The sequence below is a fragment of the Lolium rigidum genome, chromosome 2 (assembly GCF_022539505.1).
Source record: "Lolium rigidum isolate FL_2022 chromosome 2, APGP_CSIRO_Lrig_0.1, whole genome shotgun sequence".
Lineage (NCBI taxonomy): Eukaryota > Viridiplantae > Streptophyta > Magnoliopsida > Poales > Poaceae > Lolium > Lolium rigidum.
In genome coordinates this window covers 232,808,805-232,822,376 of record NC_061509.1, presented here as the reverse complement: position 1 = coordinate 232,822,376, position 13,572 = coordinate 232,808,805, and the positions used below count along the sequence as shown (strand labels likewise).

The 13,572-nt window shown below is 47.1% G+C and overlaps 1 protein-coding gene across 1 annotated transcript; it reads left to right on the top strand.

Annotated features, from left to right (window-relative positions):
* The first annotated feature begins 2,424 nt into the window (after nt 1-2,424).
* LOC124693117 (beta-glucosidase BoGH3B-like) lies at nt 2,425-5,043 on the top strand. Its single transcript, XM_047226571.1, has 6 exons — nt 2,425-2,680; nt 2,763-3,155; nt 3,268-3,372; nt 3,453-3,635; nt 3,780-3,981; nt 4,565-5,043. The coding sequence occupies exons 1-6, from the start codon at nt 2,450-2,452 to the stop codon at nt 5,041-5,043; spliced, it is 1,593 nt and encodes a 530-aa protein (XP_047082527.1). The 5' UTR covers nt 2,425-2,449.
* The last annotated feature ends 8,529 nt before the right edge of the window (nt 5,044-13,572 follow it).

Genomic DNA, 13,572 nt, shown 5'->3' with positions numbered 1-13,572 from the left:
AGCTGGTAGGAAGAAGCTTCCCCTGTAAGCCAACGTAGAAGCCGAAAATAAGTGGGTCTTAGCGATGAGTGGTGGTCATGGAATGGACAACAATGCTGCTAGTTTCATCTTCATATGTTGATCAAATTGTGTGTATGTATGTTGAACTATGTGTGTTTGTATGTTGGTTTAAGTGCTAGTTTATAAACTATTCGTGTAAGATTCAAGAATTATTTGTTTAAAAATCATTTAAATATTTGTTTATGATGTAATAATAATTACTATTATTTGTTTTGATTTATTTATTGTGTTTAATCTTGTTTTGATGCATATTTGTCAAAATCTTATGTTGGAGGCCACCGGCATCGTTTTTTTTTTGAACATCTAAAATAGTTTCCACTGGCGCGCGACATAAAATCAAGGAAAAAAATAGCGCGCTATAACAAAATAGCGTGGGTCTAAAAATACGCTATTAGCATACTATTAACGCGAATAGCGCGCTATAACGCCGAAATAGCGTAGCGTCGGCTCTCCAGATATGCTATAGCATGCTATTAGCGTTGGAATAGCGCGCTATTTTTTTTCCATGCATAAAATACTCTCACTGGACCCACGTGAGTGAAAAGCACCATTGCATGCGGTGTTTCTAATCCGTCTGATGCGGAAGATGGACGGCAGTGGAGGCGACCGATCCCTCCCGCGCGCGTATCCCGATCGATCGGAACAACATGGCAGCCACATGCATGGGGAGGTTGAACATATTTCTATATAGGTGGGCGAGGAGGACTCCATGAATGCCGGGATTCACGTGTAGTTGCTTTGTATTTTTATGTGTAAGTGTAAGAGGGGTAGTTTTTTATCTGTAACATATCAAGATAACAAGATATCGATCTTTTCCTAGCCAATCCTGCTGTTGCGACGTGCACTTCACCCAGAGTAGCTAGCTTTGTGAAAAAAGAATTATTGCCTCGTGCAATGTATGCTCTGATTTTTCGAAAGGAGGAAAGTGCAGTCAACGCAACGGCACATACCTCTATTTGAAGAAGGTGGTGCGCGAACAAACACAAACACACACACAGCGACTGACTGACTCATCTTTGTTATTCTGTTGAGCAGACAGATCCAGTCATGTACGTACCTCTGTGCTTGTTTACCGGCAGCATCATGGCCGGCGAGGTGCCGCTGTACAAGGACGCGTCGGCGCCGGTGGAGGCGCGTGTGCGCGACCTTCTGGGCCGGATGACGCTGCGGGAGAAGGCGGGCCAGATGGCTCAGATCGAGCGCACCGTGGTGTCGTCCCGCGCTCTCACGGAGCTCGGCGCAGGCCCGGGCGGCCACATGTGCCATAGGTGCGAGCTGCACAGGGCCCCAAGATTTTAGGGGCCCCAGATTTCTCTATACGCCTATACATTTATATATAGAAAAAATATGAATAAAAAGGAAACTTACCTGGGCCTTGCCGTATTGAAAGTTGGAACGCTAGCTGGAGCCTGGACGCACAGTCGCGCAGCCACATACTCTTCATGAATACCAGTAATCGAACCGTCCTCGCGACCTCGCCTCACGGAGCGACACGCCTCCTCAGCCCTCACCTGTTTTGATCGATCCATCTAGGTAGTGATTCATCTATGAAGCCAGCGACGAGCGAGCGACGTCTCCTTGACCCCAGCGACGCCGCGACGACACCGACGAACAGCCTAAGCCGTACATATGTCCGACGACTAGATGAGGTAATTCAAATTTTCTCATTTTCTGCATTCTATAATGATCGCTGATCAACAACGTTGTGATATATGGATGATCTTTTAATTTATTATTTTAATTCTTGTATGTAGTGTTTTAGAACCAATGGGGCGCGATTCCGGTGCCAAAAAGCGCAAGAGAAATGGGGCGCAATTCTGGTGCTCTAACTCAATCTTAAAAAGAGGCTATGGAAAAGTTTATTATAAAAAAAAACAAAAGTGTCTTCCAACAATTAGTCACTTGGTCGTGCTACACTTCGCACTGGATTTTATTCCTTGAAATGATGGTGTAGATGGCTAGGCAGAGATAAAAAATAATATTGAGATAGAGGAAGATGATATTGATTAAGATGACATCATTGAAGACCCAATGATTTAACGACAACATCACTTGAGAGTGATGTGTTGGACAAGGCTGATTACGAGGATATCATTAAAGATTTTACTTTAAAGAACCCTAAAAGAATGATGATTTTTCAAATAAACATTATGCAACCTGAAGTTGAATAGATATTATTCTGAATATATATCCAATTGTCGTATAAGATATTAAGACATATACATTATATTTGTTAAATAGTTTAATTTTTTATAAGATAGGGGCCCTATTTTAAGTTTCGCACAGGGCCCCGAATTTTGCCGGCTCGGCCCTGCTCGGCGCCGGCAGCGTCCTCAGCAGCGGCGGCAGCGCGCCCCACGACCGCGCCTCCCCGTCCGACTGGGCCAGCATGGTCGACGACGCGCAGCGCCTTGCCCTCTCGTCGCGCCTCGCCATCCCCATCCTCTACGGCATCGACGCAGTCCATGGGCACAACAACGTCTTGGCTGCCACCGTCTTCCCCCACAACGTCGGCCTCGGAGCCTCGAGGGATGCGGAGCTTGTGCGCAAGATCGGCGAGGCCACGGCGCTCGAGGTCCGCGCCACAGGCATCCACTGGGCCTTCGCACCCTGCGTCGCCGTAAGTCAAATTCAAAAACTCTTCCGGAACACCATTCTCACCGTAGTTGCAACAAAAAGTAAAACACGGGTTGGTACTTCAGGTTTGTAGGGACCCGAGATGGGGGAGATGCTACGAGAGCTACAGCGAGGACCCAGAGATCGTGAGCTCCTTGACCACCCTTGTCACCGGACTGCAGGGTCAGCCACCAGCAGGCCACCCTCATGGTTACCCATTCCTCCGTTCCGTTAGGGAAAATGTTCTTGCTTGTGCCAAGCATTTCGTAGGGGATGGTGGCACTCACAAGGGGATCAATGAAGGGAACACCATTTGCTCCTTAGAAGATTTAGAAAGTATCCACATGAAACCCTACATTGATTGTATAACTCAAGGTGTGGCAACGGTCATGGCATCCTACTCTCAATGGAATGGCCAGCCATTACATGCCAGTCGCTATCTGCTTACAGACGTTCTAAAGGGCAAGTTGGGCTTCCAGGTAGTGTGGAACCTATGTTTATTTTTATTATTTTATTAATAGGTAGACTGATGCAAATCCTCTGTTGTGTGATTGCTCAACGTGGTAACATGTGCAAGCTCTTGTTCCACAGGGTTTTGTGGTGTCAGACTTGGAGGGTATTGACAGGCTTAGCGAGCCTCGAGGGTCGGATTATCGCTACTGCATTGCACAAGCGGTTAATGCTGGAATAGATATGGTATTGTTCGTTTAATTTTTCATCTTAAATTAATACATTCTGCTACACGGGCTCTTTTCAATCCTCTAAGAATTCTACAGGTCATGATACCTTTCAGATTTGAGAAGTTCTTGGAAGATCTTCTGTTCTTGGTGGAGTCGGGGGAGATACCAGTATCACGGATTGATGATGCTGTTGAGCGGATTCTAAGGGTTAAGTTCATATCTGGGGTTTTTGACCAGCCATTTTCAGATCCATCTCTACTAGACGTAATTGGTTGCAAGGTACTCAAAATGCATGTCCCGTATCTATGATTATCGTTGTTGCTGTCAATTCTTCTCATTTTTATTCTTTTTGGACTATCTAACATTGGTCGATATTACTCACTAATCACTGTATATGATATGCTTAACTTTTAATTTTTTCAGAAGCATCGGCAGCTGGCACGTGAGGCTGTTCGAAAGTCTTTGGTTCTGCTGAAGAATGGTAAGAATCAGAATGAGCCATTCCTTCCGTTGGCCAAAAATGCAAGAAGAATACTTGTTGCCGGGATGCATGCTGACAATATTGGATATCAATGCGGTGGATGGACAATGTCTTGGAATGGAGACAGTGGAAAGATAACCCGTGGTAAGAAGAAAATTCAATTCCACAAGAATATATCACCCGCGACCTTTTTTAATTGAGGGAACACTTACCATGACCTTTCTTCTAAATAAATTGCATCTACTTGGGAATTCCAGGATAGCTTCTACTTATATGACGTTATAGATGAGTTTTCCCATGCTTTCAAGTGCCATGATGCATAAAAATGTGAAACTGTTGTTTCCAAATTGAACTTCAAGATCTTTGCCTGCCTTGTACTAAAAGCCAAAGCAAAATACAAGAGACACTACCAATCTTTGATTCTACATCATAACAACTTCATACAAGATGCCACAAAACATGGTACGCACCACAGAGCAACCAAGAAACACTGAACTAAAAAGTATGCATGTGGTGTTTTCTTAATCTCATCCTGGGGCTGAAATTAAAATCAGCCACAATGATTTCCTGCTATGCAAATAATATAACATTTTCCCCTTTTCTTGTAAGCCAAACGCCATTTTTTGCTAGACCTAATGATTACAAATATGACCTAGTTAAGCCTGTACTCCGCACAGTCTTATTAACTTCAGAACCAGCTATTTAAGTATGCTATCAATATCAACAGGTACAACCATATTAGAGGCCATACAAGAATCTGCGGGAGTGGAAACTGAAGTTGTATATGAGGAATCCCCAACTGAAGCTACCATTGAAACAAGGGAATTTTCATACGCAGTTGTTGTAGTTGGTGAGGTTCCCTATGCTGAAGGGTCGGGGGATAGAACAGACCTTAGTATTCCACTCAACGGTTCTGATCTCATTACTCGTGTTGCTTGTAAAGTCCCTACCATAGTGATTGTTATATCGGGAAGACCCTTGGTTATCGAGCCACAAGTTCTTGAGAAGGTAGATGCTCTAGTTGCTGCCTGGCTACCTGGAAGTGAGGGCATGGGAATTACTGATTGCCTCTTTGGAGACCATGATTTTGTGGGCAAGTTACCATTCACTTGGTCTAGGTCTGTTGATCAACTGCCAGTACATGTTGGAGATGATAACTATGATCCATTATTCCATGTTGGATATGGGCTGAATGTTCAGAACTGACGGTGATTTAGCACAATCTCATAAATCATTTAGTCATGCATTTGAATCGTTGCGACAAGGTTATATGTATGTTGTACAATTGAGTTTTGGGTTATGCCAAAGAGAAATAATGTCTCGCTGAAGAGTACCCGGTAAAAGATGTTTAATATTTTATTTTCATCTCCATTTGAGTTATGCCTGGTATAAGAGGTTGGGTTCGCTCGGCTCCTATCGGGCCTCGCTGTGCTGCAGCTTTTCCGCATTTTTAGTTTATGTGTGCTTGCGCGTTTGCGTGGAATGTGTTGCATGTTAGGGAATATGCAACTTGTATTCCACGGGAGCCAAAGGCCACAATATGTAGTACATATACATGATAAAATATGCAGGGAACCCCCTAACTACTGGGGATAATACAATATACAACTATTGCTCTAACACCCCCCCCCCAAACTCATGGTGGACCAACAACACTGAGTTTGGAGAGTAGAAAGCTATGCTGCGCTCTAGTCTGGGCCTTCGTAAAAAAGTCCGCCAACTGCAACTCTGAAGGCACATACTGAAGCGCAATGATCTGATCCTGCACACTGGCACGGATAAAAAAGCATCAACCCCAATATGCTTGGTAAGCTCATATTTCACAGGGTCACGTGCAATACTGATAGCACCTGTACTGTCAGATAAGAGAGTCGTGGGTATCGTAACAGAGACACCAAAATCTGCAAGTAACCACCGTAACCAAGTCACCTCTGCAGTCAGAAGAGCCATAGCTCGCAACTCAGCCTCTACACTCGAACGGGAAACTGCGATCTGCTTGTTCGTCTTCCAAGCAATGAGAGAACCACCAAGAAAAACACAGTAGGCAGACAGGGATCGGCGATCCGAAGGATCACTCGCCCACGTGGCATCGCAGTAGGACTGGAGCTGTAACGAGCTGGAACGACGAAAGACGAGACAAAGAGAGATCGTTCCACGTAAATAACGTAGAACACAAAGAAGGTGACTATAGTGGACCGAAGTGGGAGCAGAGACAAACTGACTCAGAATATGGACAGGATAAGAAATATATGGGCGAGTAACGGCCAGATAGACGAGACTCCCGACAAGATGTCGATAACGAGTCGGATCAGAGAGAGGATCACCATCAGAGGCACGAAGATAAATATTGAGCTCCATAGGAGTCTCAACTGTACGAGCGTCAGTAAGATCAACACGATCAAGAAGGTCCTGAATATAACGTTCTTGGGATACAAAGAAGCCATCAGAGGTGGACGAAACCTCAATCCCTAGAAAATAACGAAGTGGACCAAGATCCGACATAAGAAACTGCTCACTGAGACGTGCCTTGACAAAGGCAATATACTCAGGGTCGTCACCAGTGATGATCATGTCATCGACATACAGAAGAAGAAGAGTACGACCACGAGGAGAAGAGTGAACAAACAACGCCGGATCATGTGCACTGGGAGAGAAACCATCAGCAGTGACCACGTATAGAAGCAAAGCGCTCAAACCATGCACGAGGTGCTTGCTTAAGGCTATAGAGAGAGCGACGAAGACGGCAGACCAGACCATCTGTGACAGAATACCCATGTGGTGGGTGCATATAAACCTCCTCGCTCAACTCTCCGTTAAGAAAGGCATTCTTAACATCAAGCTGAGAAACAGATCAATGGCGAGCAAAAGCCACGACAAGAAGTGTCCGAATAGTGGTCATGTGAGCGACAGGAGCAAAAGTCTCATCATAGTCACGACCATGCTCCCGCTGAAAACCTCTAGCAACGAGACAAGCTTTGTATCGCTCAAGAGTACCATCAGAGCGGGTCTTAACCTTATAGACCCACTTACATGTGATAGGACGAACACGGGGAGGAAGCGGAACGAGCTCCCACGTGCCAGTTGTTGGAGATATGCCCAAGAGGCAATAATAAAATAGTTATTGTTATATCTTAGTGTTCATGATAAATGTTTACACTCCATGCTATAATTGTGTTAACCGAAAACATTGATACATGTGTGTTTTGTAAACAACCAGAGTTCCTAGTAAGCCTCTCATTTAACTAGCTTGTTGATTAATAGATGATCATGGTTTCCTGATCATGAACATAGGATGTTATTAATAAGAATATCATATAATTAATTAGGTGAATGATGTGATGGACACACCCATAGTAAGCATAGCATGAGATCAAGTCATTAAGTTCAACTTGCTATAAGCTTTCGATACATAGTTACCTAGTCCTTCGACTATGAGATCATGTAAATCACTTACACCGGAAGGATGCTTTGATTACATCAAACGCCATTGCGTAAATGGGTGGTTATAAAGATGGGATTAAGTATTCGAAAAGTGTGAGTTGAGGCATATGGATCAAGAGTGGGATTTGTCCATCCCGATGACGGATAGATATACTCTGGTCCCTCTCGGTGGAATGTCGTCTAATTAGCTTGCAAGCATGTGACTAGGTCACAAGAGATGACATACCACGGTAGGAGTAAAGAGTACTTGTCGGTAACGAGGTTGAACTAGGTATGGAGATACCGATGATCGAACCTCGGACAAGTAAAGTATCGTGTGACAAAGGGAATCGGTATTGTATGTGAATGGTTCTTTTGATCACGAAGTCATCGTTGAATATGTGGGAGCTATTATGGATCTCTAGGTCCCGCTATTAGTTATTGATCGGAGAGGAGTCTCGATCATGTCCGCATAGTTCTCGAACCGTAGGGTGACACACTTAAGGTTTGATGTCGTTATAAGTAGATATGGAATATGGAATGGAGTTCGAATGTTGTTCGGAGTCTCGGATGGGATCCAGGACATCACGAGGAGTTCCGGAATGGTCCGGAGAATAAGATTCATATATAGGAAGTCACATTCCAAGTTTGGGAGTGGTCCGGTGAATTTATGGAAGGTTGTAGAAGTTTCTAGAATCATCCGGAATAAATCACTATGGAAGGAGGAGTCCCGGAGAGACTCCACCAGCCCTAGCCAACCCACCAAGTGGGAAGGTGGAGTCCATGGTGGACACCAAGGTGGCCGGCCACACCACAAGGAAGGGGAGGAATCCCACCTTGTGTAGGTTTCCCAAATTTGGTAAGTTTTGGAGTTGGACTCCAATGTGGTTTTGGGGTAAACCCCAGGGATTTCCACCTATTTAAAGGGGAGGAGAGGGGAGGGGCTGAACACCACTTGGCCGCAGCACCAAGGGGCTCCCTGGCTAGCGCCCCAAGCCCCCTCTCTCCCAAACCCTAGCTACTCCCTCCTCCTTCTTCTCCCGCAGCGCTTACGGCGAAGCCCTGCTGGAGATCTCCACCACCACTGTCACCACGCCGTCGTGCTGGCGGGATTCCGAGGAGGATTGATACGGCTCCAACGTATCTATAATTTCTTATGTTCCATGCTAGTTTTATGACAATACTACATGTTTTATTCATACTTTATATCGTTTTGATGCATTTTCCGGCACTAACCTATTAACAAGATGCCGAAGCGCCAGTTCCTGTTTTCTGCTGTTTATGGTTTCAGAAATCCTACAAAGAAAATATTCTCGGAATTGGACGAAATCAAAGCCCACGATCTTATATTTCACGGAAGGTTCCAGAGCACCGAAGAGGGACCAGAGGGGATCCAAGGGGGCCCCACCCCACATGGCGGCGCGACCAAGGGGGGGCGCCCCCCTATGGTGTGGGTCCCCCAGGACCCGTCCGAGGCTGCCCTTCCGCCTATAAAGCCTCTCCGTCGCGAAAACCCTAAAAACATAAGCCATGAGACGAGAAAAGTTACGTAGCCGCCGCCATCGCGAAGCCAAGATTCGGGGGACAGAAGTCTCTGTTCCGGCACGCCGCCGGGACGGGGAAGTGCCCTCGGAAGGCATCTCCATCGACACCACCGCCATCTTCATCGCCGCTGCTGTCTCCTATGATGAGGAGGGAGTAGTTCTCCCCCGAGGCTAAGGGTTGTACCGGTAGCTATGTGGTTCATCTCTCTCTCCCATGTGATCTTTATGTGATCATGAGCTTTGTATCACTATTAATCTATGTGCTACCCTAGTGATGTTATTAAAGTAGTCTATTCCTCCTTCATGATGTAATGTGGACAGTGTGTGCATCATGTAGTACTTGGCGTAGGTTATGATCGTGATCTCTTGTAGATTGTGAAGTTAACTATTACTATGCACTCTAGAGTTACTTTAATATGAACTCCGGAATTACTCTCCATGGTGTGACAGTGACAGTGTTTGCATCTTTTGTGATTCTTTTATGACGTTGTGGAGCTTGTTTACTCCGGCTTGAGGGAGCTCTCGTAGCCCTACACAATGAATGGTGTTTGTTATCCAACAATAGAGTCTTTGAAAGTAGCATAAGAGAAGAGAACTTATTTATTTATGTGATCATTGTTGAGAGTGTCCACTAGTGAAAGTATGATCCCTAGGCCTTGTTTCCAAGAATCGAATCACCGTTTATTTACTGTTCCACTGCATGTTTACTTGCCGCCATCTTTATTTCAGATTGCTATTACCACTCATATTCATCCATACCACTTGCATCTTACTATCTCTTCGCCGAACTAGTGCACCTATACATCTGACAAGTGTATTAGGTGTGTTGGGGACACAAGAGACTTCTTGTATCGTGATTGCAGGGTTGCTTGAGAGGGATATCTTTGACCTCTACCTCCCTGAGTTCGATAAACCTTGGGTGATTCACTTAAGGGAAACTTGCTGCTGTTCTACAAACGTCTGCTCTTGGAGGCCCAACACTGTCTACAGGAATAGAAGCGTTTGTAGACATCAAGGATCTACTACATCCGCTGCCCGCTGGAACGGGGAGAAGGACGTCATCATCAACACCGAACGTGTGACCGAGTATGGAGGTGCTGCCCGACTGTGGCACCGTCAAGATCTTCTACGCGCTTTTGAAAGCGGCAAGTGATCGACTACATCAACCCCGAGATCTAATCTCGTAGGCTTTGGAATCTTCGAGGGTTAGTCTCACATACATCTCGTTGCTACCATCTACTAGATTAGATCTTGGCTTGTTATTCGTTCTTGCGGTAGGAAATTTTTTGTTTTCTATGCTACGAATCCCATCACCAGTACGCTCAAGCGCAGCAATCTCCTCAGCCATAGAGAGCTGCCATTCAGGATGAACAACAGCCTCACAATAAGTAGTCGGCTCCGGGATATCCAATACACTATAGCTAGCAGGATTATAGAAATCAGGAGAAGGACGGGGCCGAGTACGGAGAGAATAAGATGGCTGAGACGGTGCACCAGAAGTAGAGGGTGCATGAGAAGTAGAAGGTGCACTAGAAGTAGAGGGTGCATCAGTCAACGTGGGCACACCACGTGGACGACGAGTATAGTGAAAAGGAAAAGTAGGATGAGAAGAAGTAGCAGGAGGAGATAACGGTGAAGAGGGTGAAGAAGAAGGTGTGAAGAAGTCGGAGAAGACGACGGCGGCGAAGAAGTCGGAGGAGACGGCGGCGACGACGGAGGAGATGACATAGAAGGAGAAGGAGAAGAAATAGGTGGGACCAGGGGAGGAGAGTCAGGAAAAACAAGAAAAGAGATATCCTCCACAATGGAGGTCGGGGAGGTCGAACGCGGATAGAAAGGACGAGACTCGTCAAAAGTCACATCGCGAGAAATGCGCATTCGACAAGCCACTGGATCCCAACAACAATAGCCCTTGTGCTCATCACTATATCCAAGAAAAAACACACTCAACAGACTGAGCGGATAGTTTGGTGCGTTCACGAGGAGCGAGGAGAATATAGCAAACACAACCAAATAGACGAAGCATAGAATAATCAGGAGAGCGATCATAGAGTCGCTCGAGAGGAATTCCACCTTGAAGGGCGGTGGACGGCTGGAAATTAATGAGATAGGCCGAGGTAGAGACAGCCTCAGCCCAGAAATGAGGCGGAAGAGACGAAGCGATCATCATCGCACGAGCAGTCTCAAGAGGATGACGATGCTTGCGCTCAGCAACGCCATTCTGAGCATGTGCACGAGGACAAGAGAACTGAGCGAGAGTGCCCTGCTCAGTAAGGATGCTACGCAAATGCTTGGAGATATACTCACCAGCAGAATCAACACGGAACACACGAATAGGTGTAGAAAACTGAGTAAGAACCATGGCGGCAAAACGCTTATAAATAGAGAGCACCTCACTACGAGAAGACATAAAATACAGCCAAGTGTAACAAGAAAAATCATCTATAAAAATAATATAATATCGATGGCCCCTTTTGAAGAGAAAGGAGCCGGTCCCCAAACATGAGAGTGAACTAAATCAAAAGGTCGCTGAGATAGAGACGCACTAGTAGGATAGGGTAACTGAATCTGTTTACCTAGCCTACAACCCTGACACTATAAAGAAACATCTCCTGAGACATGCCCCAGAAGACCACGATGAACTAATGACGACAGACGAGAACCACAAAGGTGGCCAAGACGATGATGCCACTGCTGAAAAGAGCCGGTGGCAAAGACGACGACGGCAGAAGAACTGGCGGACGAGGTGGTAGCGGAAGAAACACGAAGCCATTCTAACTCCCAAAGCCCCTGAGAATCATGGCGGCGAGGTCCAACTCCAACCAGAGCCTGTGTGCGGCGATCCTGAACAGAACAAGAATCGACGTCAAGAATGACGCGACAACCAAAGTCAGTAAACTGGCTCGCAGAAAACAAGTTCATGGTAAGACGGGGAACATGAGAAATATCAGGAACGGAAAAAGAATGAGTAGAAAGAGTGCCCTGACTAGAAATAGAAAGAGAAGTACCATCAGCAGTGAGAACACTAAGAGGGGAATCAAGAGGTCGAAGAGATGACAAAATAGAAGAATCAGAAGTCATATGAAAAGAAGCTACAGAATCCAAAAACCACGGGGAGATACCTGACTGTGTAGAAGTTGGTGGTCGCGCAGAGCCAGAAGAATCAGTCACAGAACTAGCAACACCTATCGAGGGAGAACCTGAAGCGGAAAGCAGGCGCCTGAGCCGCACAATGTCCTGCTCGGTGAAGCCAGCTGGAGAAGACCCTGCTGAGCTAGAAGGAGCACGCATCCCGGAGAAGCGAGATGACCTCGCGCTATCGTAGATCGCGTTCCTTCGTGTAGCAACGGGACTCAGTATGACCATCCAGGTCACAGTAGGTGCAGTGAGAACGGGGGCGAGAGCCACGCCCCTGGCCACCCTGGCCACGACTCTGGCCCTGACCCTGAGGAGTGGGTAAAAGTGGCGGAGCAGCGGGCCTGGAAGGAGTTCATGGCGCAGGCGCCGATGACGGAGGGCCACGAGTAGCAAGCATAGAAGGAACATCCAGCAACCCAGCACCGCATAGGCGAATCTCCTCAGCACGAAGCTCAGACAGCACCTCTGAAATGGGAACACGACCACGAGCAAGCAGCTGGGCACGACGGGGCTCAAACTACTTGCGGAGCCGAGACAAGAACTCGTATTTGCGCTGAAACTCCAAGTCAGAGCGCACAGTCTGACAACATGGGCATGTACCACAAACAGCTGTGCCAAGAGAGTCGAGCTGGTGCCAAATAGCAGCACTCTGTGTGTAGAACTGATCAATAGTAGAGTCACCCTGCCGAAGATCATGTTCCTGACGAACCACAGACATATACAAAACATCCCCGGACGGCTGATAACGCTGATGAAGGTGAGCCCACATGTCGGCGAAAGTACCGAGGCCCATAAACTCAGAAGCAAACTGCGGTAGAACACTGGAGGTGAGAACAGCTGCAACACGAGCATCATCATCCATCCACTGGGTGTAAGCAGTCAGGTCCAGCCGGTAGGTCTCAAGAGCTTCCGAATACTCGTGAGCCTTCCGATCATACGCGGCAATGGCCGCATCATCATCACTCTTAGCTTTATCCTTGTCAGCCTGAGGAGCATCGGCAGCAAGAGCTGGTGGCGTCGATGGAGTAGGAGCCGTAGGAGCAACGGGGCACGACGGACAGGACACCTCGCCGGATAACACACCCCAGAGACGAAGACCGCGCATATGAATAGGCATAAAGGCAGCAAAATCATGGTAGTTCGTGCCATCAAAGATCACCGGGCAGCGAGGAATCGCGACGTAGCCCGACGAGACAGACATCTTTATTTTTTCGATTTTTTTAGAGCTGGTCAACTCCCGATCCAATCTCAGAACCAGGCCACGCACGAACAAGACCAGCACGAACCAAAGACGGAGATGGGCGGGCGATGGCTGGCTGGAGGCGGCGGCCAGGACGGGCGGCGACCGGGACGGGCGGCGGCCGGACGGTAGCGCCGGGACGGACGGTGGCGGCTGGGACGGGTAGCAGCCGGACGGAAGGGCGGCGGCGGGAGGGCGGGCGGCGGCCGGAGGACCGCCGGAGGACGAGCGGCCGGAGGACCGCCGGAGCTGTCACAGACAAATGTTACGGACGAGTTGCAACGTCCAAAAAATTAATCTAACCTTATTTTTTCTCTGATACCATGTTAGGGAATATGCAACTTGTATTCCACGGGGGCCAAAGACCACAATATATAGTACATGTACATGATG

Coding starts and splice junctions, on each gene's coding strand:
- LOC124693117 (XM_047226571.1), top strand. CDS start 2,450: ATGGTCGACGACGCGCAGCGCCTTGCCCTCTCGTCGCGCCTCGCCATC. Junction 3,373..3,452: donor TTAATGCTGGAATAGATATG/GTATTGTTCGTT, acceptor AGAATTCTACAG/GTCATGATACCTTTCAGATT. Junction 3,636..3,779: donor TAGACGTAATTGGTTGCAAG/GTACTCAAAATG, acceptor TAATTTTTTCAG/AAGCATCGGCAGCTGGCACG.